The sequence below is a fragment of the Pan paniscus genome, chromosome 2, assembly GCF_029289425.2.
Source record: "Pan paniscus chromosome 2, NHGRI_mPanPan1-v2.0_pri, whole genome shotgun sequence".
Taxonomy (NCBI): domain Eukaryota; kingdom Metazoa; phylum Chordata; class Mammalia; order Primates; family Hominidae; genus Pan; species Pan paniscus.
In genome coordinates, this window is record NC_085926.1 from 48,916,478 (window position 1) to 48,940,552 (window position 24,075).

At 43.4% G+C, this 24,075-nt stretch overlaps 1 protein-coding gene across 8 annotated transcripts in view; it reads left to right on the forward strand.

Annotated features, from left to right (window-relative positions):
* Positions 1–24,075, forward strand: part of ARIH2 (ariadne RBR E3 ubiquitin protein ligase 2) — a 65,958-nt gene that overhangs the window by 18,042 nt on the left and 23,841 nt on the right. For 3 of the 8 annotated variants that reach the window (XM_008971688.4, XM_063602350.1, XM_055109936.1), the window contains exon 2: positions 7,689–7,734. The exons of 4 other annotated variants lie outside the window; for them this stretch is intronic. In XM_008971688.4, coding sequence (XP_008969936.1) covers positions 7,696–7,734 — 39 coding nt within the window. In that variant the 5' untranslated portion in view covers positions 7,689–7,695. Of the gene's footprint in view, positions 1–7,688; positions 7,735–11,611; positions 11,643–24,075 lie in introns of all 8 variants that reach the window. One more of the 8 variants, XM_055109937.3, reaches the window with a different exon arrangement.

Sequence of the window (24,075 nt, forward strand, 5' to 3'; positions counted from 1 at the left end):
CTGATCCCCAGACAGAGTCTGTCACTCTTGCCTCTGTACCACTGTGCTTCTTCTTGGTGTGTGCTTACAGTGTTTGCCAATTAGTTGTAAACTAGGATATAAACTCTTTGAGATAGAGGTCCATATTTTTTCTTTACCTAACAGCACCTGGCAGAAATGTCTGGTTATGTTATGTTCTCAGTAAGTGTTGCTTTTTAATATGTCTAAGCCCAGGCCAATAAATGCACAGTTGAAAATTTAACTCCAAACCTCTACTTCTGTGTGCTTCAATTTGTAAACAGAAGACATTCTCTTCAAAGGACTTTTTCATGAAGCCAGCTGACCTCCAAATAAAGATGGTGTAAACCTGGCCAGGCGCGGTGGCTCACACGTGTAATCCCAGCACTTTGGGAGGCCAGGGCGGGTGGATCATGAGATCAGGAGATCAAGATCATCCTGGCCAACACAATGAAACGCCATCTCTACTAAAAATACAAAAAATTAGCTGGTCGTAGTGGCGGGCGCCTGTAGTCCCAGCTACTCCGGAGGCTGAGGCAGGAGAATGGCGTGAACCTGGGAGGCGGAGCTTGCAGTGAGCTGAGATTGCGCCACTGCACTCCAGCCTGGGCGACAGAGCCAGACTCCGTCTCAAAAAAAAAAAAAAAAAAAAAAAAAAAAAAGTGGGTTCTGTGTCCTTTTTGATGATGAGAAATGGGGTTTCACCATGTTGGCCAGGCTGTCCTTTTTGATGATGTAGAGATGACTGATGGCATCTTTAGTCATAAATACAATGTGGTTTAAAAGTTTTGAATTTTATGATACTGTAGTAGAATACACCAAATTTTCTTTTGCAAATTTATTAACACTGCTACTTCAAGATGGTTGGCTGCACATGCCTTTGCCCCACCTCTGCTTCTTCTGTTTGTTTTGGTATTCAGATGTCTGTGGTAGTTTTATTTGCAATGGCCAAAAACTAGAAGCAGCTCACTAAACAAACAGTGGCATACCCGTAGAACTGCATACTTCTCAGCAGTATGAAAGAATGAGCTACTTATATAAGCATCATTGATAAACCTCAAAAAAAAAAAAGCCACATGAAGAAACCCAAAGGGGAGAAACATAAAAACTTTATATGTCAGTCATATAAAATTCTAGAAAATGCAAACTAATCCATCATAAAGGAAAGTAAATCAACAGTTGTCTGGAGGACCAGAGAGAGCAGGAGGAGAGAGATTATTAAAGGGGATAAAGTAAATTTGGGAGTGCCCTTCCATTTTTAAATACTATGAAAATGAAAGTAAAGGCACATGCATGTTGTAAACTAATAGTAACAAACAGAATGGGTTGGAGTGGGGTGTTGTCTGGGGACATCATTACAAAATGTAAGCCAGTTTATCTAAATTTTGAAAAGACCGTGGACTCTGATCTGACTGATGAATGTTGGAAGAGATAAGTGTGCTGCAAATGGGGGAATTAATAAAACAGCTGTATATAGACTAGTCATCCCTGTCCCCACTGGGTCTTTAGACCAAAAAAAAAAAAAGAAAACCAACTACATAAAAACAAAAGAAACCCATTTATTTATTTATTTAATTTTTTGAGACAGAGTGTTGCTCGTCCCCCAGGCTGGAGTGCAGTGGCGTGATCTCAGCTCACTGCAACCTCTGCTTCCCAGGTTCAAGCAATTCTCCTGCCTCAGCCTCCTGAGTAGCTGGGACTACAGGCGCCTGCCACCACACCTGGCTAATTTTTGTATTTTTAGTAGAGGTGGGGTTTCACCATGTTGGCCAGGCTGGTCTTGAACTCCAGACTTCAGGTGACCTGCCTGCCTTGGCCTCCCAAAGTGCTGGGATTACGGGGGCGCCTGGCCAAAACCTTTATTTTTAAGAAATGAGATAAACTGCAGAGAAATAGGACCCTTAGAGTGTGAGATTTGGCTGATCTCATTTATCATCTGGGGGCCCTTGAGTCTGGAATAATATCTGTCTCTCATGGATCACCCTAAAATGACAGGTTCTGTTTATGTACACAGAGCTTAGGATGCATTTTCCTGATCCTTCTTCCCTTTAAAAATTTGAAGTAATAATTAGCTGGGCGCGGTGACTCACGCCTGTAATCCCAGCACTTTGGGAGGCCGAGGCAGGTGGATCATGAGGTCAGGAGATAGAGACCATCCCGGCTAACACAGTGAAACCCCGTCTCTACTAAAAATACAAAAAAATTAGCAGGGTGTGGTGGTGGGCGCCTGTAGTCCCAGCTACTCGGGAGGCTGAGGCAGGAGAATGGCGTGAACCTGGGAGGAGGAGCTTGCAGTGAGCCGAGATTGTGCCACTGCACTCCAGCCTGGGTGACAGAGCAAGACTCCATCTCAAAAAACAAAAACAAAAACAAAAAAAACTGAAGTAATAATCACATAACCTAAAACTAACCATTTAAAGTATACAATTCAGTGGCATTTAGTACATTCACAATGTTATGCAACCATCATCTTCATGTTGTTCCAGAACATTTCCATTACCTCAAAAAGAAACCCCCAGGCTGGGCACAGTGGCTCATGCCTGTAATCCCAGCACTTTGGGAGGCCGAGGCAGGTGTTAGAGACCAGCCTGGCCAACATGGTGAAACCCTGTCTCTACTAAAAATACAAAAAATTAGCCAGGCATGGTGGTGGGCGCCTGTAGTCCCAGCTACTCGGGAGGCTGAGGCAGGAGAATGGCGTGAACCCGGGAGGCGGAGCTTGCAGTGAGCCAAGATCGCGCCACTGCACTCCAGCCTGGGCGACAGAGGGAGACTCCGTCTCAAAAAAAAAAAAAAATTAGCTGGGCGTGGTGGCACACATCTGTAATCCCAGCTACTCGGGAGGCTGAGGTGGGAGAATCACTTGAACCCGGGAGGTGGAGGTTGTGGTGAGCCCAGATTTTAAAAAAGATAGATAGATTGATTTTAAAAAGATAGATAGATTAGATAGATAAAAAGAGAGAGAGAGAGAGTGCGCAAGTGAGCCAAGTCTGGATGCGGTGGCTCACTCCTGTAATCCCAGCATTTAGGGAGGCCCAGGCGGGCAGATCACTTGAGGTCAGTGTTGCGGGAAGTCAGGGACCCTAAATGGAGGGAATGGCTGAAGCCATGGCAGAGGAACATGGATTGTGAAGATTTCATGGACATTTATTAGTTCCACCAGCCTGGCCAACATGGTGAAACCCCATCTCTACATCTCTACTAAAAATACAAAAATTAGTCAGGCGTGGTGGCGCGTGCCTGTAATCCTAGATACTTGGGAGGCTGAGGCAGGAGAATTGCTTGAACCTGGGAGGCAGAGGTTCCAGTGAGCTGAGATTGCACCACTGCACTTCAGCCTGGGTGATAAAGGGAGACTCCGTCTCAAAATATATATATATATATATAAAGCCACATACATGGCATGAGTATGAGTCATTGGTGGCAATCAAAAAATATATTTGTGCAGGCTGGGCGCGGTGGCTCACGCCTGTAATCCCAGCACTTTGGGAGGCGGAGGCAGGCGGATCACGAGGTCAGGAGATCGAGACCATCCTGGCTAATACGGTGAAACCCCGTCTCTACTGAAAATACAAAAAAAAAATTAGCCGGGCGTGGTAGCGGGTGGCTGTAGTCCCAGCTACTCGGGAGGCTGAAGCAGGAGAATGGTGTGAACCCAGGAGGCAGAGCTTGCAGTGAGCAGAGATCGTGCCACTGCACTCCAGCCTGGGTGACAGAGCAAGACTCCGTCTCAAAAAAAAAAAAAAAAAAAAAAAATTTGTGCCTGATGTATGAACATTCTCCTTTGAATGGCCCAAAGGGTTGTTGACATTGGAACCACAGTGAAGAAAATGCAATTCTGGTCCTACAAATAGCATCCTAAAGCTACAAAAGTAACTGATGGAGGAACTAAAAATAGTGATTTATATATCAAAAAGTTGGGACTTGAAAGTGGGAGATAGGGAGCAATTTAAGTAAGTTACATGTCATAGAGAGTTAGGGTTATACTCAGTGATGTTGGTGACCACCAGAAGAATCTTAGACAAATGACTGGAAAAGATTTCTCCTGGATAGGAAGACCTGGTGGTGGTAGTGGTAAAAAGGAATGAGGTCGCAGTGTTGTTCCTTTCCATCAAAGAGCCTTTTATGTTTTATGAACTATTGATTTTTCTTTTTTTTTTTTTTTTGGAGATGGAGTCTCGCTCTGTTGCCCAGGCTGGAGTGCAGTGGCACAATCTCGGCTCACTGCAAGCTCCACCTCCCGGGTTCACGCCATTCTCCTGCCTCAGCTTCCCGAGTAGCTGGGACTACAGGTGCCTGCCACCACACCCGGCTAATTTTTTGTATTTTTAGTAGAGACGGGGTTAGCCAGGATGGTCTCGATCTCCTGACCTCGTGATCCGCCCCGCCTCGGCCTCCCAAAGTGCTGAGATTACAGGCGTGAGCCACCGCGCCCAGCCCGATTTTTCTTTTCTTTTTTTTTTGTTTGAGATGAAGTCTCACTCTGTCACCCAGGCTAGAATGCAGTGGCATGATCTTGGCACACTGCACCCTCCGCCCCCCGAGTTCAGGTGACTCTTCTGCCTCAGCCTCCCGAGTAGCTGGGATTACAGGCACACGCAACCATACCTGGCTAATTTTTTTTTTTTTTTTTTGAGGCAGAATCTTACTCTGTCACCAAAGCTGGAGTGCAGTTGAGTTATCTTAGCTCACTGCAACCTCTGCCTCCTGAGTTCAAGCAATTCTCCTGCTTCAGCCTCCTAAATAGCTGGGATTAGAGGTGCCTGCCACCATGCCCAGGTAATTTTTGTATTTTTAATAGAAACAGGGTTTCACCATGTTGGCCAGGCTGGTCTTGAATTCCTGACCTCAGGAGATCTGCCTGCTTCAGCCTCCTGAAGTGTTGGGATTACTGGCATGAGCCACTACGTCCAGCCAAGCCTCAACTGATTTTCTTTGTTCATTGGCCATTAGGATAGGTTTAATAATTATTTCCCAGTAAACAAGTACTTCCTGGATTTCTGATGTCATTTTAGCTTTCAGGTAGATGTTGGGAGAGATGGAAAAAGATAGTTTGATCTCTTCTTTTCCTTTTTACTTTTTTTTTTTGGAGACGGAGTCTCCGTTGCCCAGGCTGGAGTACAACCTCCGCCTCCCCGGTTTAAGTGATTCTCCTGCCTCAGTCTCCTGAGTAGGTGGGATTACAGGCGCCTGCCACCATGCCCGGCTATTTTTTTTTTTTTTGAGATGGAGTTTCGCTCTTGTTGCCCAGGCTGGAGTGCAATGGCATGATCTCAGCTCGCTGCAACCTCCGCCTCCCAGGTTCAAGCCATTCTCCTGCCTCAGCCTCCCGAGTAACTGGGATTACACGCACGTGCCACCACACCCAGCTAATTTTGTATTTTTAGTAGAGATGAGGTTTCTCCATGTTGGTCAGGCTGGTCTCAAACTCCTGACCTCAGGTGATCTGCCCGCCCCATCCTCCCAAAGTGCTGAAATTACAGGAGTGAGTCACCGTGCCTGGCCCTAATTTTTTTATTTATGGGGTTTCACCATGTTGGCCAAGCTGGTCTTGAATTCCTGACCTCAGGAGATCCACCTGCCTCGGCCTCCCAAAGTGCTGGGATTACAGGCATGAGCCACTGCGCCTCGCCGACCTCTTCTTTTTCAAATAACTTAAAGATCTCTCTGCCTTTAATATCTGTCCCCTCCTTTACTTCCACTTTTTGTTTTTCTGATACATCCACTAAAAGTACCACTTTATTTTGCTCTGTTGAAAAATTTAAAGTGGATTCTTCAGGCTCCAGCCTGATTTCCTTATTGTTCCTCTCCCTAACTCATATACTTGATTTTAACCTCCTCCAACCTATTGTCAGCATCTCCGCCCTTCTTGCAACCCTCGAGAGACTGCTAAGCCCTCCAACTTTTTTTAACCCGTCTCAGAGAAGCTGTGTCTGACCTCTCCTGTATCCCTGTGCATTCCTGAGGGCTTGGAAGACCTTGGGCACCTTCATACGCTCTTGTGGTGGATGTGGGTGTGGTGACAAGGCTGGACCACCGGAGACAGACAGAGAATGGTCTTGGCGTATGGGACCTAATGCTAGCACAGATATTGTTCCAGGTTCTTGGGTTTGGCAGAGAAGGAATCAGTCAAAAAATTTCTGCCCTCAATGGGCTTTCATTCTGTTCCTGTTTATATAGTTGTATATAAACAGAAAGGTTATAAAAATAGGGTTATATGTTTCTAGCAAAAAGGGGTAGCTAAGGAAAGCAGTCGATGAGGTAGTAGCTCTGTCATTGAAACATGCTGTTGGAATCTGGCTTTTTCATTAAGATGTGCTGGCCTCTGAAGTACCCTCCTTTTGGAGAAGATAGTACTACCATCTTATTGGTAGTACTTGGATGGTACTACCTAGCTGGTTATTTGGCATTCCCTGTCTTTGCCTCCTTACAGTAGCAGTAGCTGAGACATAGCATTGTTTCAAATAACTTTTGGACAGGATGGGCTGTGGCTGCAGGAATGGACACAGCTTTTAGTCCTACTCTGTGCAGTTCATTTGATGTCAGCTCCCATCTGCATTTCTTTTGGTTGGGTTTGCTGGACATGATCTGCCTATGTGGCATTCCCCTGGAAGTCTGTTAAGAGTTCTAGGAGGGGCAGTAACCAGCCCTTTGTACTGAGTACTTCTCAAAAAGTTTCCATTAAATGCACCCTAAAAGATATGCTGGCTGGGATTTACTTCACAATAATCTGAAGGGAGGAGGGGAGGGCTGGAATGGAGACATAGTGGGTCTGGCCACCAGCTGGTTAATGGGTTTCATTATACTCTTCACTTTGGTAGATGTTTGAAATTTTTCATAATTAAAAAAAAAATACCCTTATGGTCAAGGAATGATTACGTTAGTATTTTTACATTATTATATTTTGTATAAATAACCTTATATTGAGTGAGGTCTTTGGTTTTTTTGGTATTGATTTTAATGATTGGAGTCCATAGCAATTAGAACTGAATCAAGGTTAGGCTGGTGAGAAGTCTTCAAATGTGTGTTTATTAATCAGACTTAAAAACATATATAACATTTGGGTACCTCAGTTACAAGTCAACCCTCCTTCCATGTCCCTGTAAAGAAAAGTGGAATGGGCAAAGTTATGATCAGGTGCCAGAGAGTGGGCCTTTTAGAGGCTGAGAATATTTAGGTGTGAAGTATGGGAGAAATGAAATCCTACCACTTAAATTAGATTCAGGGGTGAGCCTGGTTTAGGGTCAGAAGCCCTATGAGACCCCACTACCACCACCACTACTGATGCTAATTTTGCCCCATCGTAGGCTGGTGTTTACTTACTCCTTTGTCTCTGTGCTTTAACCTTCTTTCTTCCTCTTGTCCCTTTAGTACTTTCTTGCCTCCCTCCACATCATCCCTTGCCCCCCGGACCCAAATCCATCTGTCTTGATCTCTTTAGGCTGATTTTCCTATATCATGTCCCATTCTAGCCATTCTAGCCCAGGCCCAGAAGCTGGCCCACAGTTCACTACCTTTCTTCATTTCTGCTTTTTAATGAGTGACCACTAGTGTTTGTTAACAAAAGTCATTGGACCACGAAGTGGCAGGCTGAGGCATGAAGACCCATTCATGTAGCCTTAAAAGATTTCAGGCAGTTGGCAAGTAAGAATTCTAAATAAAAATTGAAACTACCACCTGTATTTTTTCAGGCCGTTGATGCTCACTGCCATCAGCTGCATCCTCCCTATGGCACTGGTAAGTGTGGGAAGGGCTGGTGACAGTTTTGGTGGGCTGCTGGATTTCTTTTTTCTGGGGGAAAAGTCTATTTGCAAGCTATGTTGTTAACTTGTCCTTGAGGGCTGGAGAGCTTCAACCAGCTAGAGGAGACTAAAAAGATAAAGAAGCCACTGATCATGTTCATGGATATCCTTGGGGAACTGTTGTCAGGAGCAGGGGCTATTTTAGCATGTGCCTTGATCCGTATATAAAATTAGTATGTTCTGTGCACTATTTTGAGTAATAAACATGTACTATCCAAGTGCTCTGGGGTGTCAAATAACTGTTAAATTTCCTGGAACTCGCAAAACATTTTTTTTTGAAGATAGATGTTGGTTGTGTACTAGAAAGGGTCCTAAATGTCATATGTGCTTACCATTTCCTTCAGTAGCAGGAATTTATCTCTCTCTGGTATTTTAAGTTCTTTGTGGTCAGGGGACTCGAATGTTTGTTCCAATGACTAATTTAAACTTCTGATAAAGACTTGCTTGAATGCGGTGGAGGGGAAGGGACTTGGTAGAAATCAGAAAATAAATTTGTGGCTGTTATTAACAAACTTCAGGTGGACTTGCAATTTGTGATCTGAAAAATGATATCACAATCTGCTTACACTGAATAAAGCTGAAACAGAAGTAGGGCAGCAAGTCACAGAATTGCTAGTCTAAACCCACAAGCAAATTGCTATTGGAATTGCCTTACTTAAGATCCTGAACCCTGCAGCCGTCTCCTTGTAGCAAGCGGGTCAGAGGACACAGAGATTCAAAGTTTTATCTTATAAGGTAGTCTCCATTCTAAGCTGACAGTTTGATTTCAGTTCTCTAGTCTCTAACACCCTTAGACTGTGGAAGAAAGTGCCTCCAGAACAAAATGCTGAGATTGTAGTTTTGCATGCTGCTAACCACGTCAGTAACAGTGACTAAAGCATTCATATTCACTTCATTACATCTCTGTGAGAAAATCTTAGCATTATTGGCCCACAGCCTGAATTTCCCCTGGTCTTCATCCTCCATTCCTCAGTCCTGCTTGTGAAGCAGGCATAGAACTGTGTGACACATTTACTATGTTCTTCATTTAAAAAACAGAAAGGAGAACTTGACTCCCAAGCAGCCATCTACTCTAGGTTTCTAGGCCAGTGTAACCAGGTGGTAACTACTGAACATGTTTTGAGGGCCTGTGTCAGATAGTATTTTCCAAAGGTCATGAGCAAACACCTTCTGTCATCCACTATAGTCTGTGCATTTTAGAGTTTCAGTCAAAAACAGACTATAGAGGATGACAGAAGGTGTTTGCTCATGACCTTTGGAAAATACAAATGACCATAAACAAAGTCCTTTTTGACATGCATGTAGCACATGCTTCCTGAAGTAAAGATCTGGAAACCATCTGAGAGTATTGACATTGTAAATGCAATGGCAAAACAAAGCCATATTGGATTGAGGGCTACGGGTAATGCAGAGCAATGTGTAGGGTAAATGAGAACAGAGGAGAGAGAGCTCATTTCAAGCTGGAAAGAAAGCTCCCCAGTAGCGTCTAACCCATTGTGGTGCAGGTTTGGAGGACTCAGGGGAAGTGGGAGCATGGGCTGCGCTTGGTCTCTGCTCAGACCCCATCTTTGACTCTGTGAAAGCCTTCTCTGGACTACCCAGAAACTTGAGGGTACCCTTCACTCTTCACAATAAACTTTATGCTTGCCCCCACTTCTCTACCTTGCTCATACACTTTCCTTCCCTAGCTCCCAGTAAAATGAGAGAGTTCTTATCTTTGGGGCTTATGTTCATACTAAGAGGCAGGCACAAATGTGATTGCCCAAAGACAGTCCAGGGAGTGAGAAGGCAGGCCTAAAAGCTGTGCCTGTGGAAAAGTGATGTTTAAGGAGCTGGCTGAATGGGAGCAGAACATCCGGTGAAATACTCAGAAGCCTTGGTCAGGGAGATCAAGAAAGCCAGAGAAGGCCAGGCACAGTGGCTCACGCCTGTAATCCCAGCTCTTTGGGAGGCCGAGGCGGGGGGATCACCTGAGGTCGGGAGTTTGAGACCAGCCTGACCAAAATGGAGAAACCTCATCTCTACTAAAAATACAAAATTAGCCGGGCGTTGTAGCGCATGCCTATAATCCCAGCTACTCGGGAGGCTGAGGCAGGAGAATCACTTGAACCTGGGCGGTGGAGGTTGTGGTGAGCCGAGATCGTGCCATTGAACTCCAGCCTGGGCAACAAAAGCAAAACTGTCTCAAAAAAAAAAAAAAAAAGGAAAAAGAAAGCCAGAGAATATTGTAAAGTTATCAGCATTATAGGCCTATATGGAAATGACTTTATACTAGCACTATTATACTGTACTCTATAGTGTATACAGTCAGTTAACTTTAGTGAAAACTGTGTTAAAACTGTAAAGCGGAATTTGTTATTTTGAGGATTATAAATAAAAAGTCAAAGTATACTGTTTGATGCAGTAATATAAGGGTCAACCCTTTGTATATTGTGACATATGATTATGTGAGTGATTGCCATTGAATTAAATTTGACAAACTTTCCGCCCTTTTATTATGAAAAATTTAAAAGAAAGAGCTTTAAATAATTGTACAGTGGACATTCATATACTATACCATCTAGATTATATAATTGCTAATCTGTTGCTGCATTTGCTTCATCATTTATCTGTCCATCAGTCAACTCATTTTTGAAACAGCTCTATTAAAGTTTTACATGCCATTAAACTCATCCATTTTATCTTTTTATTTTATTTTTATTTTTATTTTGTTTATTTATTTTTTTGAGACAGTCTTGCTCTGTCACCCAGGCTAGAGTGCAGTGGTGTGATCTCGGCTAACTGCAAGCTCCGCCTCCCAGGTTCACGCCATTCTCCTGCCTCAGCCTCCTGAGTAGCTGGGACTACAGGCGCCCACCACCACGCCTGGCTAATTTTTTTATATTTTTAGTAGAGATGGAGTTTCACCATGTTAGCCAGGATGGTCTCGATCTCCTGACCTTGTGATCCGCCCGCCTCGGCCTCCTAAAGTGCTGGGATTACCGGCGTGAGCCACTGCGCCCGGCCTTCTTTTTATTTTATTTTATTTTTTGAGACGGAGTTTTGCTCTTGTTGCCCAGGCTGGAGTGCAATGGCGCGATCTCGGCTCACCGCAACCTTTGCGTCCCAGGTTCAAGCGATTCTTCTGACTCAGCCTCTGAAGTAGCTGGGATCACAGGCATGTGCCACCACGCCCGGCTAATTTTGTGTTTTTAGTGCTAATTTTATATTTTTAGTAGAGATGGAGTTTCTCCATGTTGGTCAGGCTGGTCTGGAACTCCCAACCTCAGGTGATCCGCCCACCTCGGCCTCCCAGGAGTGCTGGGATTACAGATGTGAGCCACCACGCCCGGCCGAACTCATCCATTTTAAAGTGTACCATTATTTGAGTTTTATTAAATGTATACAACTATGTAGTCATTACCATAGTCCCAGTTTTAGAACATTTCATCACCTAAAAAATTCCCGTGTTCATTTATAGTTGATCCCTGTTCCCAAGTGACTACTGATCTTCTGTCTCAGTAGTTTTGCCTTTTCTAGAAATTTCATACAATTTGAATTATACAATATGTAATCTTTTGTTACCTGGTTCTTTCTCTTAGCATAATGGTTGAGGTTCATCCATATTGTATCATGCATCAGTAGTGTGTTCTCTTTTATTGCTGAATAATGATTTTCCATTGTATGGATAGTGCCACATTTTGTTTACCCATTCATTTGTAAGTTGAAGGACATTGGGTTGTTTCTAATTTTGGGCTACTACGCAGTATGCTGCTGTGACCATTCATGGCCAGGGCTTAATATAGCCATGTGTTTTCATTTCTCTTGTATAGATAACTAGGAGTGGGATTGCTGGGTCACATGGTAAGTGTATGTTTAACATTTATTTATTTATTTATTTTTGAGACGGAGTCGTGCTCTGTTGCCTAGGCTGGAGTGCAGTGGCACGATCTCGGCTCACTGCAAGCTCCGCCTCCTGGGTTCATGCCATTCTCCTGCCTCAGCCTCCTGAGTAGCTGGGACTACAGGCGCCAGCCGTGACGCCCGGCTAGTTTTTTGTGTTTTTAGTAGAGTCGGGGGTTTCACCGTGTTAGCCAGGATGGTCTCTATCTCCTGACCTCGTGATCCGCCTGCCTTGGCCTGGGATTACAGGTGTGAGCCATCGTGCCCAGCCGTGTTTAACATTTTAAGAAATAAACTGTTTTCCAAGGTGGCTCTACTACTTTACATTCCCACTAGCATTATGTAAGGGTTCCAGTTTCTCTGCTTCCTTGTTAGCACTTGGTATTTTAGGTCTTCTGGATTATAATCATTCTAGTGAGTGTGTAATATCTTGTGGTTTTAATTTGCATTCCCTAATGACTAGTGTCATTAACCACTAATGTAATTAATGATCTTTCCTTGTGCTTATTTGCTATTCATTTATTTTTTGTGGTGAAATGTCTGTTCAAATACTTTGTCTGTTTTTAAAAATTGCATTTTGTGCCTTATTGAGTTCTAAGAGAGAATTCTTTACATAGTTTGAATTATTTTATCAGATGTATGATTTGCAGATATTTTCTCCCATCCTGTTACCTGTATCTTTTTTTTTAAATCTTTTTTTTTACTCCATCTAGTTCTGCTTCCTACTTTTCCATTTTCTAAATGGTGTCTTTTGAAGAGTAAAAGCTTAATTTTGATGAAGTCCAGTTTATCTTTATTTTCTTTTTTTTTAAATTTTTTCTTTTAAGGATTGTGCTTTTAGTGTCATATCTAGAAATCTTTGCCTAAACTAAGGCACAATTTTCTTCTGTGTTTTCTTTTAGCAATTTTATAATTTTAGGTTTTACATTTAGATATGTGAATTCTTTTGAGTTAATTTTTGTGTGGTATGAAGTAATGGTCTGTGTTCTGTGTTTTGTTTGTTATGTATAAACAATTATTCAGTTGTTCCAGAACCCTTTGTTGAAAAGACTTTTTTTCTCCATTGAATTACATTGGCACCTTTGTTGAAAATTTACCATACATGTATGAGTTTCCTTTTAGACTCTGTTTTGTTCTATTGATCTATAGGTCTGTCTATTCCATTTTCTTTTTTTCCTTTTTTTACTCCATCTAGTTCTGCTTCCTACTTTTCCATTTTCTAAATGATGTCTGTTGAAGAGTAAAAGCTTAATTTTGATGAAGTCCAGTATCTCCACTGTCTTGATTACCGTATGTAGCTTTATAGTAAGTCTTGAAGTCAGATGGTGTAAGTCTTTCAACTTTGCTCTTTTCTTTCAAGATTGCTTTGGATATTCTGGATCCTTTACATTTCTACAGATTTTGCAATCAACTATTAATTTTATTAAAAAGCTTGTGATTTTGATTGGGATTTTCATTTTGATTGGTTTTGATTGTTGTGTTCAAAATCTGTAGCTGTGCTGCCCGGTATGGTAGCTATGTGTGGCCATTGCTCATTTGAAATACAGTCAGTTTGAATTGAGATGTGCCGTAAGTCTAAAATACAGACTGGACTTAGAATTAAACAAAGGATAAAAATAGATTATCAATGCTTTTTTATGTGTTACATGTTGAAATAATACAATTTCAGATATATTAGGTTAAATAAAATAAATTATTAAAATTCACCCACTTAATTTTTCAATTTGCTGCTATATAGAAATACTTTTATGGCTCTTTATTTGAATTCTAACATTTGGTTTTTGTATATATTGACTTTGTATTTTCTTTCTTCTTTTTTTTTTTTTTAATTTTTATTTTGTGACAGTGTCTTGCCCTGTCACCCAGGCTGGAGTGCAGTAGAGCAATCATGGTTCACTGCAACCTCAACCTCCCAGGTTCAAGTGATCCTTCTACCTCAGCCTCCCAGGTAGATGGGACAACAGGTTCATGTCACCATGCCCAGCTAATTTTTTGTACTTTTTGTAGAGACAGGGTTTTGCCATGTTGCCTTGGCTGGTCTTGAACTCCTGGGCTCAAGTGATTTGCCTGCCTTAGCCTCTGAAAGTGCTGGGATTACAAGCGTGAGCCAGTGTACCAGGCCAACTTTGTATTTTTTTTACCTTAGTAAATTCATAAATTCATTTATTAGTGTTTTTTTTCCCCCCCCGTGGAGTTTCACTCTTGTCCAGGCTGCAGTGCAATGGCAAATTTTTAAATTAAGGATTTTTGTGTCTATGTCTGTGGAATATTGGGGTTTTTTTTCTTGGTTATGTTTTATCATGGTTATGCTAACCTCATAAAATGAGTTTGGAAGAAATGTCCCTTTCTTCTCTAGTTTCTAAAAGTGTTTATGTAAAATTAGTGTTGATAGAATTCATCAGTAAAATCCCTGGGCCTGGAACTTGATGGGAAGGGTTTCGATCATGACTTCAATGTCTTTACTATATAAAGAGCTGCTCAGTTTTTCTTTTTCATTTTGTGTCATTGTTGGTAAGTATTCTTCAAAGAACATGTTAATTTCATTTAAGATGTCAATTTTATTAGAATTAGTTTATTCATAACATTTTCTTATTTTCCCTTTAATGTCTGTAAGAATTGTAGGGGGTGGTCCATCTTCTACCTCTGTTATGGATAATTTGTTTTCTCTTTTTTCCTAATTGTTCTGTTTTATCAACTTTGTTGATATTTTTAAAGAATCCATTTTTAGACTTCGTTAATTTTTGCTGTTACTTGGATTTTATTTCTTTCTCTTTTTAATTGTTACTATTTTCTTCTTTTTACTTCGTTTTAACTTAGTCATCTTTTTCTAGCTTCCCTTTTTTAGCTGTAATACACGGCAGTGACTAAATTTTTCTAGCGTCTTAGGTTAGATCTTTATGTCATTGATTTTTGGACCTTTTTTAATATATACATTTATAGTTTTAAATTTTTGTGTAGGCATTATATTAGCTGCATCTCACAAATTATGTAGTATTTTTGTTATTCAGTTCAAAACATTTTCTAATTTCTCTTTTGATTCCTGCTTTGACACAGGGGTTCTATAGAAGTATGTTCTTTAATTTCTAAATGTATGCTACAAAGAAGGGCATTATTGGTAGCCGACAGTTAAGAAAAACGTGGGGGTTCTGGAATCATTCAGTGAATTGCTGTAGGGAGGAATTAGGTGATGGGTCCTGAAGACTCTCTTCTACTAAGGCATATAAAGTTTGTCGTGTCAATACTGGAGAGCAGTGATGGGTTTTAAACAAGGTAGGAACTGATCCTGGCAAGAGTTAAGGGATCTGCAAGAATTGTGTTATTATTACTGTTGCATAAGGGTGTCAGGAAGCTCATCCTGAGGATGATGGAGTGGAAGGGATATACATTAAGATGCCTTTCCATGTGAGTGAGGCCCTTCTGATGGGAGTGCTGAGGAGAGGAAGAACTAGAGATTGGACACTGGAGTGGTGATGATGGGAGAGGGTAAAGTGGTTAAGGAAGAGTGAGACGTGGAGGAAAAGGCCAACAGTCCTACCTTGAGAGGAGTGGGAATGTGGTGCCCCCCACTGGCAAGATGGGGATACAAGAGGAAGAGCACAGAGTACCTGAACAGGTGCTGCAAAAGACATCATAGAGATCAAGAGGGGGTCATTAAGGCAGAAGGAAGTTAAGTATCTGATTTCTGTCAGCAAGATAAGGTATGAGAAATGTTTGAATTTGGCAACAAGGGAGTTTATATTGTCTGGTATATGTGCATAAAGAAAGAATATCTTAGTATTTCTACTGTCAGCAATTTTTTTTTTTTTTAAACACAGTCTCGTTCTTGTCACCCAGGCTAGAGTGCAGTGGCGCGATCTTGGCTCACTGCAACCTCTGCTTCTCGAGTTCAACCAATTCTCATACTTCAGCTTCCCAAGTAGCTGGGATTACAGGTGCCCACCACTATGCCCGGCTAATTTTTATATTTTTAGTAGAGACAGGGTTTCACTATGTTGGCCAGGCTGATCTCAAACTCCCGACCTCAGGTGACCTGCCCGCCTCGGCCTCCCAAAGTGCTGGCATTACAGGTGTAAGCCACCGCGCCTGGCCAGCAATTCTGAGTAGATTGAAATTCATCAATTGAAATCAACATCTTATCAAATTATGAGCCAAACTGAATTAAAATCAGGAATAATCTGTGAATTTTTAATTTATGATTTTGGCAGTTAGACCCCATAAACTTTGAAAAGTATTATAGTTATTAAACATGATTATTCATTTTCTTTTTTTTATTTTTTATTTTAGATGGAGTCTCGCTCTGTCTCCCAGGCTGGAGGGCAGTGGTGCGACCTCGGCTCACTGCAAGCTCCGCCTCCCGGGTTCACGCCATTCTCCTGCCTCAGCCTCCTGAGTAGCTGGAACTACAGGTGCCTCACAACGCCCGGCTAATTTTTTGTATTTTTAGTAGAGACGGGGTTTCACCGTGTCAGCCAGGATGGTCTCGATCTCCTGATCTCATGATCCGCCCACCTGGCCTCCCAAAGTGCTGGGATTACAGGTGTGAGCCACCACGCCCAGCCATTATTCATTTTCTTGAAACAGTGTCTTGCTGTGTCACCCCGGCTGGAGTGTAGTGGCGTGATCATGGCTCACTGCAGCCTCCACCTCCTGGGCTCAAGCGATCCTCCTACCTTAGCCTCCTAAGTAGCTGGGACTACAGGCACATGCCACCATGCCCAGCTAATTAAAAAAAAAATGTTTTGGCTGGGCATGGTGGCTCACACCTGTAATCCCAGCACTTTGGGAGGCCGAAGCGGGTGGATCACCTGAGGTCTGGAGTTTGAGACCAGCCTGGCCAACATGGTGAAACGCCGTCTCTACTAAAATACAAAAATTAGCTGGGAGTGGTGGCAGGTGCCTGTAATGACCGCTACTTGGGAGGCCGAGACAGGAGAATTGCTTGAACCTGGGAGGCGGAGGTTGCAGTGAACCAAGATCGCGCCATTGCATTCCAGCGTGGGGACAGGAGCGAGACTTTGTCGCAAAAAAAAGAAAAGGCCGGGCTTGGTGGCTCACGCCTGTAATCCGAGCACTTTGGGAGGCCGAGGCAGGCAGATCACGAGGTCAGGAGATCGAGACCATCCTGGCTAACACCGTGAAACCCCCGTCTCTACTAAGAAATACAAAAAATTAGCCAGGCATCGTGGTGGGCACCTGTAGTCCCAGCTACTCAGGAGGCTGAGGCAGGAGAATGGCGTGAACCCGGGAGGCAGAGCTTGCAGTGAGCCAGGATCGCACTACTGCACTCCAGTCGGAGCAACAGAGTGAGACTCTGTCTCAAAAAAAAAAAAAAGTTTTTTTCTACGTATAGGATCTCACTATTTGCCCAGGCTGGTCTCAAACTTCTGAATTCAAGTAATCCTGCCACCTTGGCATCCCAAAGTGCTGAGATTACAGGCTTGAGCCACCACACCCAGCCTGTAACTATTCTTTACTCATGGTTTTATGAATATACAAAATGACTGTCAAAGAGATTCCACCATCTTAGGGTTTGCTCTTTAAACAGGGATGAGATTTCCTCTGGGGAATAGTGGAAATGAATTGGAGAATGGGTTTGCTGGAAACAGTAACCTAATGAATGGCACCCTTTTTGGCCCTTGATATGGAGGGAACAATAGATACCTTTTTTATCTCTGATCAGAGACTCAGATTACTCAGTAATTATCTTGAGACTCCTTTTGGACAAGAAACTTTCTAGTTCTTAATTTCTAGTTTTTTCCTCAGTTAATGTTTCTAGAAATAGAAAAAGCATTCATAGTGCCGGGCGTGGTGGCTCATGCCCATAATCCCAACACTTTGGGAGGCCGAGGCAGGACGATCACTTGAGGTCAGGAGTTCGAGACCAGCCTGGCCAACATGGTGAAATCCCATCTCTAGTAAAAATACCAAAAATAGCTGGGCGTGGTGTTGAGTGCCTGTAATCCCAGCTACTTGGGAGGCTGAGGCAGGAGAATCACTTGAACCCGAGAAGCAGAGGTTGCAGTGAGCCAACGTCGCGCCACTGCACTCTAGCCTGGGCGACAGAATGACACTCCATCTCAACAGAAACGAAAAAGAAAAAGCATTCATAAATAAATAGGACTTTTAATCCTCTGGTTACATGTTGATCTAATAGAACTGCAAGTTTCTTCTGAACACCACGTTGGTCACATGTGTTCCTTCTAAGTCATTAGTCTTTTTTTTTTGGCTTACATTGGTTGTTTACTACCCTGGATCCATTTTTCTTTTGGAAAAGATTTGGCCTTTTCTTTATAAGTTGTCTTGATAATACTTAATCCTAACTACCAACAGGTTGTTAGCTCCTTCATTAAAACAGCCCAGCAAGAGCTCTTCTTGATTCTACTGAAAGGTTTTCTCTTCACAATTGAACAAATTATAAAGGGTAACAAGGGGACAGGGGGTGAAGGACTCAGTTATGAAAGTGTTGACTGTGATAGATTCTAAATGGATTGTTGAGCTCTTTCAAGCATTAAAGACTAATGGTGTGAATACTAGTTCGTTCCTTAGAAAGCTCAGCTGTTTGCACTCAGACAGATTTTTACCTTTAATCTGGCTTAATATTGTTTAGAAGATTTGTCTTGGCCCTCCTGCCAGGAGGCCAAGATGGCTCAAGGTGGCCACTGCTTCCTCTGGAAAGCTGCTGGGGAGTTGAGATGGGGGTTCAGTCAGTTCTCTCTTGTGACCCAAATCAGGGAGAAGGTAGCCTCCTTGCTGAGACTACCTTTTAGAATATATTATTCTAGAGTATCATTTTCTCATTGTTTTTCTCCATCTCTGTGCTGCTTTTGCTCAGAGGACTCTGGGGAATCTGGCTTTCCTGTAGATCCTTCCTGGTGTCCATTACTGGATGAGGTGCAGTGACACTACATTTTCCCTTAATTAGTGGTCTCAGAATCTCATCAGGTTTGTAGTAGATTTTTGAGAGAGAGAGTCTCCAATCTTCTGTGTACTATCAACCTAATATGTGTAATTATCTCCTTTACTTTTTTTTTTTTTTGAGACGGAGTCTCACTCTGTCACCGAGGCTAGAGTGCAGTGGTACCATGTCGGCTCACTGCAACCTCCATCTCCTGGGTTCAAGCAATTCTACTGCCTCAGCCTCCCGAATAGCTGGGATTACAGGCGCCCGCCACAACACCCAGCTAATTTTTATATTTTTAGTAGAGACGGGGTTTCACCGTGTTGGCCAGGCTGGTCTCGAACTCCTGACCTCAGGTGATCCGCCTGCCTCTGCCTCCCAAAGTGCTGGGGTTACAGACGTGAGCCACTGCGCCCGGCACTTTTTTTTTTTTTTTTTTTTTTTAAGAGACAGGGTTTTGCTGTGTTGCCAGGCTGGCTGTGGTGTTGAACTCCTGGGCTAAGCAGTTCTCCCGCCTCAGCCTCCTGAGTAGCTGGGACCACAGGCATGAACCACTGTGCCTGGCAGTCACCCCCACCTTGATGTGGGGATCCCAGTAGTGTCTCTTACAGAAGGCTGCTGGGAGATGCATACAGCTGACGTGTGTGTGTGTGTGTGTGTGTGTATTTATTTTTTATTTTTTTGAGATGGAGTCTTGCTCTATCACCCAGGCTGGAGTGCAGTGGCACGATCTCGGCTCACTGCAACCTCTGCCTCCCGGGTTCAAGCGATTCTCCTGCCTCAGCCTCCTGATTTCCCAAGTAGCTGGGATTACAGGCGCCTGCCACTATGCCCAGCTAATTCTTGTATTTTTATTAGAGACGAGGTTTCACCATGTTGGCCACAACTTAGCTGGTCTCAAACTCCTGACGTCAAGTGATCTGCCCGCCTCAGCCTCCCAAAGTGCTGGGATTATAGGCGCGAGCCACTGTGCCTGGCCTATCCTATACGTATTGATGTACTCTTGGCTGTTGCCATTAAAAGAATAGATTTACACCTCACCACTGTCCATTTTATAAAGTGGTAGGCATATCTCCCTTCACATTGTTTGTTCTCACCAGAACTCAGCTCTGCTGGGATATTCTGAGTTGGTCATTATCAGACTTGTAATCATTAGGAAATTCTTGGCTTCAGTAGAGGGTTATGTTGTTATCTGTAGGTGAGCACTACCTAGTGTGTTAATTCTGAGGCTTCCCTGTGGCTGTTGGTGCTGTTGAAATCAAGAGATCAGTGTTAAACTTTCTTGACCTTTCTAATGAAACAACAAAATTTTATTTTAAATCCACAGCTTAAAGACATACCATTTAATAATCAGCATTTGTTGAATGGCTACCCAGTGTCCAGTCCATTTCTGGGCTTTGTGGATCTGTGAGTCAACCCTGACCCCTGTTCTTAGTGTAAAGGGCCCATCTGTAGTGAAAAAAGATGGCAGCTGTTGGACATGGTCAGAATTCCTCTGAGTTCCTAGGTGGCATAGTATCTTTGCTAGGACTTGGTGGTCATGCATAATGAGACATGTAGAAGTCAGAACAGAAAGCATGGTGTAAGGCTGATTGGGCCCCACTGAGTACGAGAAGAAAGAAAAGGTTCCAGCAGGGAGTTCATCTAAAACAGTATCACTTCATTGTTTTTTTTTTTTTGAGACAGAGTCTTACTCTGCTGTCGCCCAGGCTGGAGTGCAGTGGCGCGATCTCAGCTCACTACAACCTCCGCCTCCCGGGTTCAAGCGATTCTCCTGCCTCAGCTTCCCGAGTAGCTGGGACTACAGGCACCTACCACCACACCCAGCTAATTTTTGTATTTTTAGTAGCGACGGGATGTCACCATATTAGCCAAACAGGTCTTAATCTCCTGGTCTTGTGATCCACCTGCCTTGGCCTCCCAAAGTGCTGGGATTACAGGTGTGAGCCACTGCGCCTGGCCCCACTTCATGTTTTTTAAAACTATTCGAGGGGTGAACTGACGTAGGTTGGAAACAGAGCAGGTCAAAACTCCCGTGCTGCAGGAGGATCACTTGAGACCAGGAGTTTGAGACCTGCCTGAGCAACATAATGAGACCCTCTCTCAACAACAACAACAAATCAACTGGGAGTGGTGGTGTGGGCTTGTAGTCTTAGTGTCTTGGGAGGCTGAGGTGAGAGTATTGCTTGAACCCAGGAGTTCTTGGTTACAGTGAGATATGATCATGCCACTGCATTCCAACCTGGACAACAAAACAAGACCCTGTCTGTAAAAAACAGAACAAAAAACTGTTGTGCTTATCAGTAGTAGGATCGTGTCTGTGAACAGCCACCGCACTGTAGCCCGCATGACCTCATCTCTATTTAAAAAAATAGATAGGCCGGGCACGGTGGCTCATGCCTGTAATCCCAGCACTTTGGGAGGGCGAGGCTGGTGGATCACGAGGTCAGGAGTTCAAGACCAGCCGGGCCAAGATGGTGAAACCCCGTCTTTACTAAAAATACAAAAATTAGCTGGGCGTGGTGGCGGGCGCCTGTAATCCCAGCTGCTTGGGAGGCTGAGGCAGACAATTGCTTGAACCCGGGAGGCAGAGGTTGCAGTGAGTCGAGATCGTACCACTGCACTCCAGCCAGGGCAACAGAAGGAGACTCCGTCTCAAAAAAAAAAAAAAAAGAAAAAAAGGTAAGGCCGGGCTCAGTGGCTCACACCTGTAATCTCCGCACTTCGGGAGGAGGCTGAGGTAGGCAGATTGCTTGCGCTTAGGAGTTCAGGACTGAACTAGGCAACATGGAGAAACCATGTCTCTACAAAATATAAAAAAATTAGCTGGACATGGTGTCTTGCACCTGTAGTCCCAGCTACTCAGGAGGCTGAGCTGGGAGTATCACTTGAGCCCAGGAAGTGCAGATTGCAGTAGCCGAGATCATGCCACTGCACTCCAGCCTGGGAAACATAGTGAGATCCTGTCTCAAAAATAATAATAATAAAATAGGCCGAGCGCGGTGGCTCACGCCTGTAATCCCAGCACTTTGGGAGGCCAAGGCGGGTGGATCACGAGGTCGGGAGATCAAGACCATCCTGGCTAACACGGTGAAACCCCATCTCTACTAAAAATACAAAAAATTAGCCCGGTGTGGTGGTGGGCGCCTGTAGTCCCAGCTGCTAGGGAGGCGGAGGCAGGAGAATGGCGTGAACCCGGGAGGTGGAGCTTGCAGTGAGCCGAGATTGCACCACTGCACTCCAGCCTGGGTAATAGAGCGAGACTCCATCTCAAAAAAAAAAAAAAAAAAACAATAAAAAATAAATAAAAAAGCTGTTTGTATCAAAGACTGTATTTCAGCAGTTGTTAAAGTTTAAACAAGATGTCTTGTCTCTCTTTTCATTTTGTGATAGTGTCTGTTGGGGACGAATAGCTTTGTTAAGGACACAGAAGAAATATCAGCCATAATTTGGGAAACCTAGGCCTAGAGTCTATGTGGGCCTCTGCAAGAAAATACTGTGGCTGGCTGGCCAGCACTTTGGGAGGCCGAGGCGGGCGGATCACGAGGTCAGGAGATCGAGACCATTCTGGCTAACATGGTGAAACCCCGTCTCTACTAAAAAATACCAAAAAAAAAAAAAAGAAAAGAAAATACAGTGGCAGCATGCACGGGTCAGATGCCACTTACCTTGGAAGGAAAATAGAGACCCCCATCCTGAGTGAAGTAAGCTGTCTTGAGTCCTTGATTTTTCTCCAGATGTACCTGGACTGTAGGACAGGAAGGCACTCACTGATTGCATAGCCTTTGACACTCATTATATGCTGGGATGTGCCCTTGTTTAGTAGGTGCGCACTTGTCTCCTTTCAGGAGTGACTTGAGCGCTAGAAGGAGGGATCATGTGGTGTTCACTGTGTGTCTTCCCTCTGCTGCAGTTCTTATCTGTGGACCAGGCACATACTACCTTACAGGTCCATGGTAGCTCTTGTTTAAGGACTCAGTCCAGTGAGCAGACAATGTTCTGTGTGTTTTCTTGTCTCTCTAGCCGTAAATATGTTCCTACTTTCTCCTTGCTTTAGTAGTACCCTCATGGTTGTGTATTGCTCTCTCTGGGAAGCCTGATCTAAGGCTTCCAAACACATCCCAATCTTCTGTGATCTCACCCAAGTCTTGACACTTAGGGTGTTTTGTAACTAGCTTAACTTCCCAATTACAATTATAACATGTAGATGCTTATTTGCTTCTTTAACCTAACATTAAAATGTGAACTTCTAAGGCGGGTGAAGTGGTATGCACCTGTAGTGCCCGAGAGGTTGAGGTGGGAGGATCACCTGAGCCCAGGAGTTCAAAGCTGTAGTGTGCAATGATCATGCCTGTGAACAGCCTTGTATTCCAGCCTAGACAACCGTAGTGCAGCTCATTATTTAAAAAAAAAAAAACAAAAAACGTGGCTGGGCACAATGGGTCACACCTGTAATCCCAGCACTTTGGGAGGCCAAGGCAGGTGGATCACCTGAGATCAGGAGTTCGAGACCAGCCTGGCCAACATGGTGAAACCCTGTCTCTACTAAAAATACAAAAATTAGCTGGGCATGGTGGCGCATGCCTGTAATCCCAGCTACTCGGGAGGCTGAGGCAGGAGAATCGCTTGAGCCTGGGAGACAGAGGTTGCAGTGAGCCGAGGTCATGCCACTGCACTCCAGCCTGGGTGACAAAGACTGTCTCAAAAAAAAAAAAAAGTCTTTCTATGTCAATAAACTTCTCAGTCTTTTAAAATAACCATGTAGTAGTCCATTGCATAGATCTGTCATATATTATTTAACTCATTTTTGTTGGATATTTAGGTTATTTCTAATTTTTTACTATTGTAAGTAATCCTGTGGTAAACATATCCTCTGTCATTTCCTCAGGGAGACTTTACAGAAATAGAATTGCCAGCTCAATGCACCTTCTGAGGTTCTTTAGTAGCTATAACCATGTGCTTTAAATGTCCCCTGAGAGCATATAGAGGCCAGAAAGGCTGCCCACAAATTTCGAAACTGTCCTTGCAACTAGGACTGATTGGCTGCTGGGAATTCAGTGATTTTAAACTGAGTTTTGGGTTTTTATATTTTGTTTGTTGTTTTCTGGTGTTTCTGTAGGGTTTATGCAAACCCAGGCCTGGGGATTTTCTTCAAGTAACAGGCCTAACCAGAGATGTGCTTCTGGCGTACAACCTCCTACAGCAGCTTGAGGGAACATATATGACATGAAGGAAACTCCAGCCCTGTTGCTTATATTATTAATAGATGCTAGGTTGTTATTTACTGTAAAATGAGTGTCTTTAAGTTTCAGATAAAATTAATTTTCTTGAAAGATTTATTAATGAAAACAAAGATTGAAAATCAAGAGATTCATGAAATCACTAAGATTGTAAGAGTCTGAACTTAAAAGACAAAGCAGAGAACCAAGAGGAGGAATTTGGTAATCCAGCCTGGGCTTGGCATAATAGACATGAATGTATACAGTTCTCAAAATG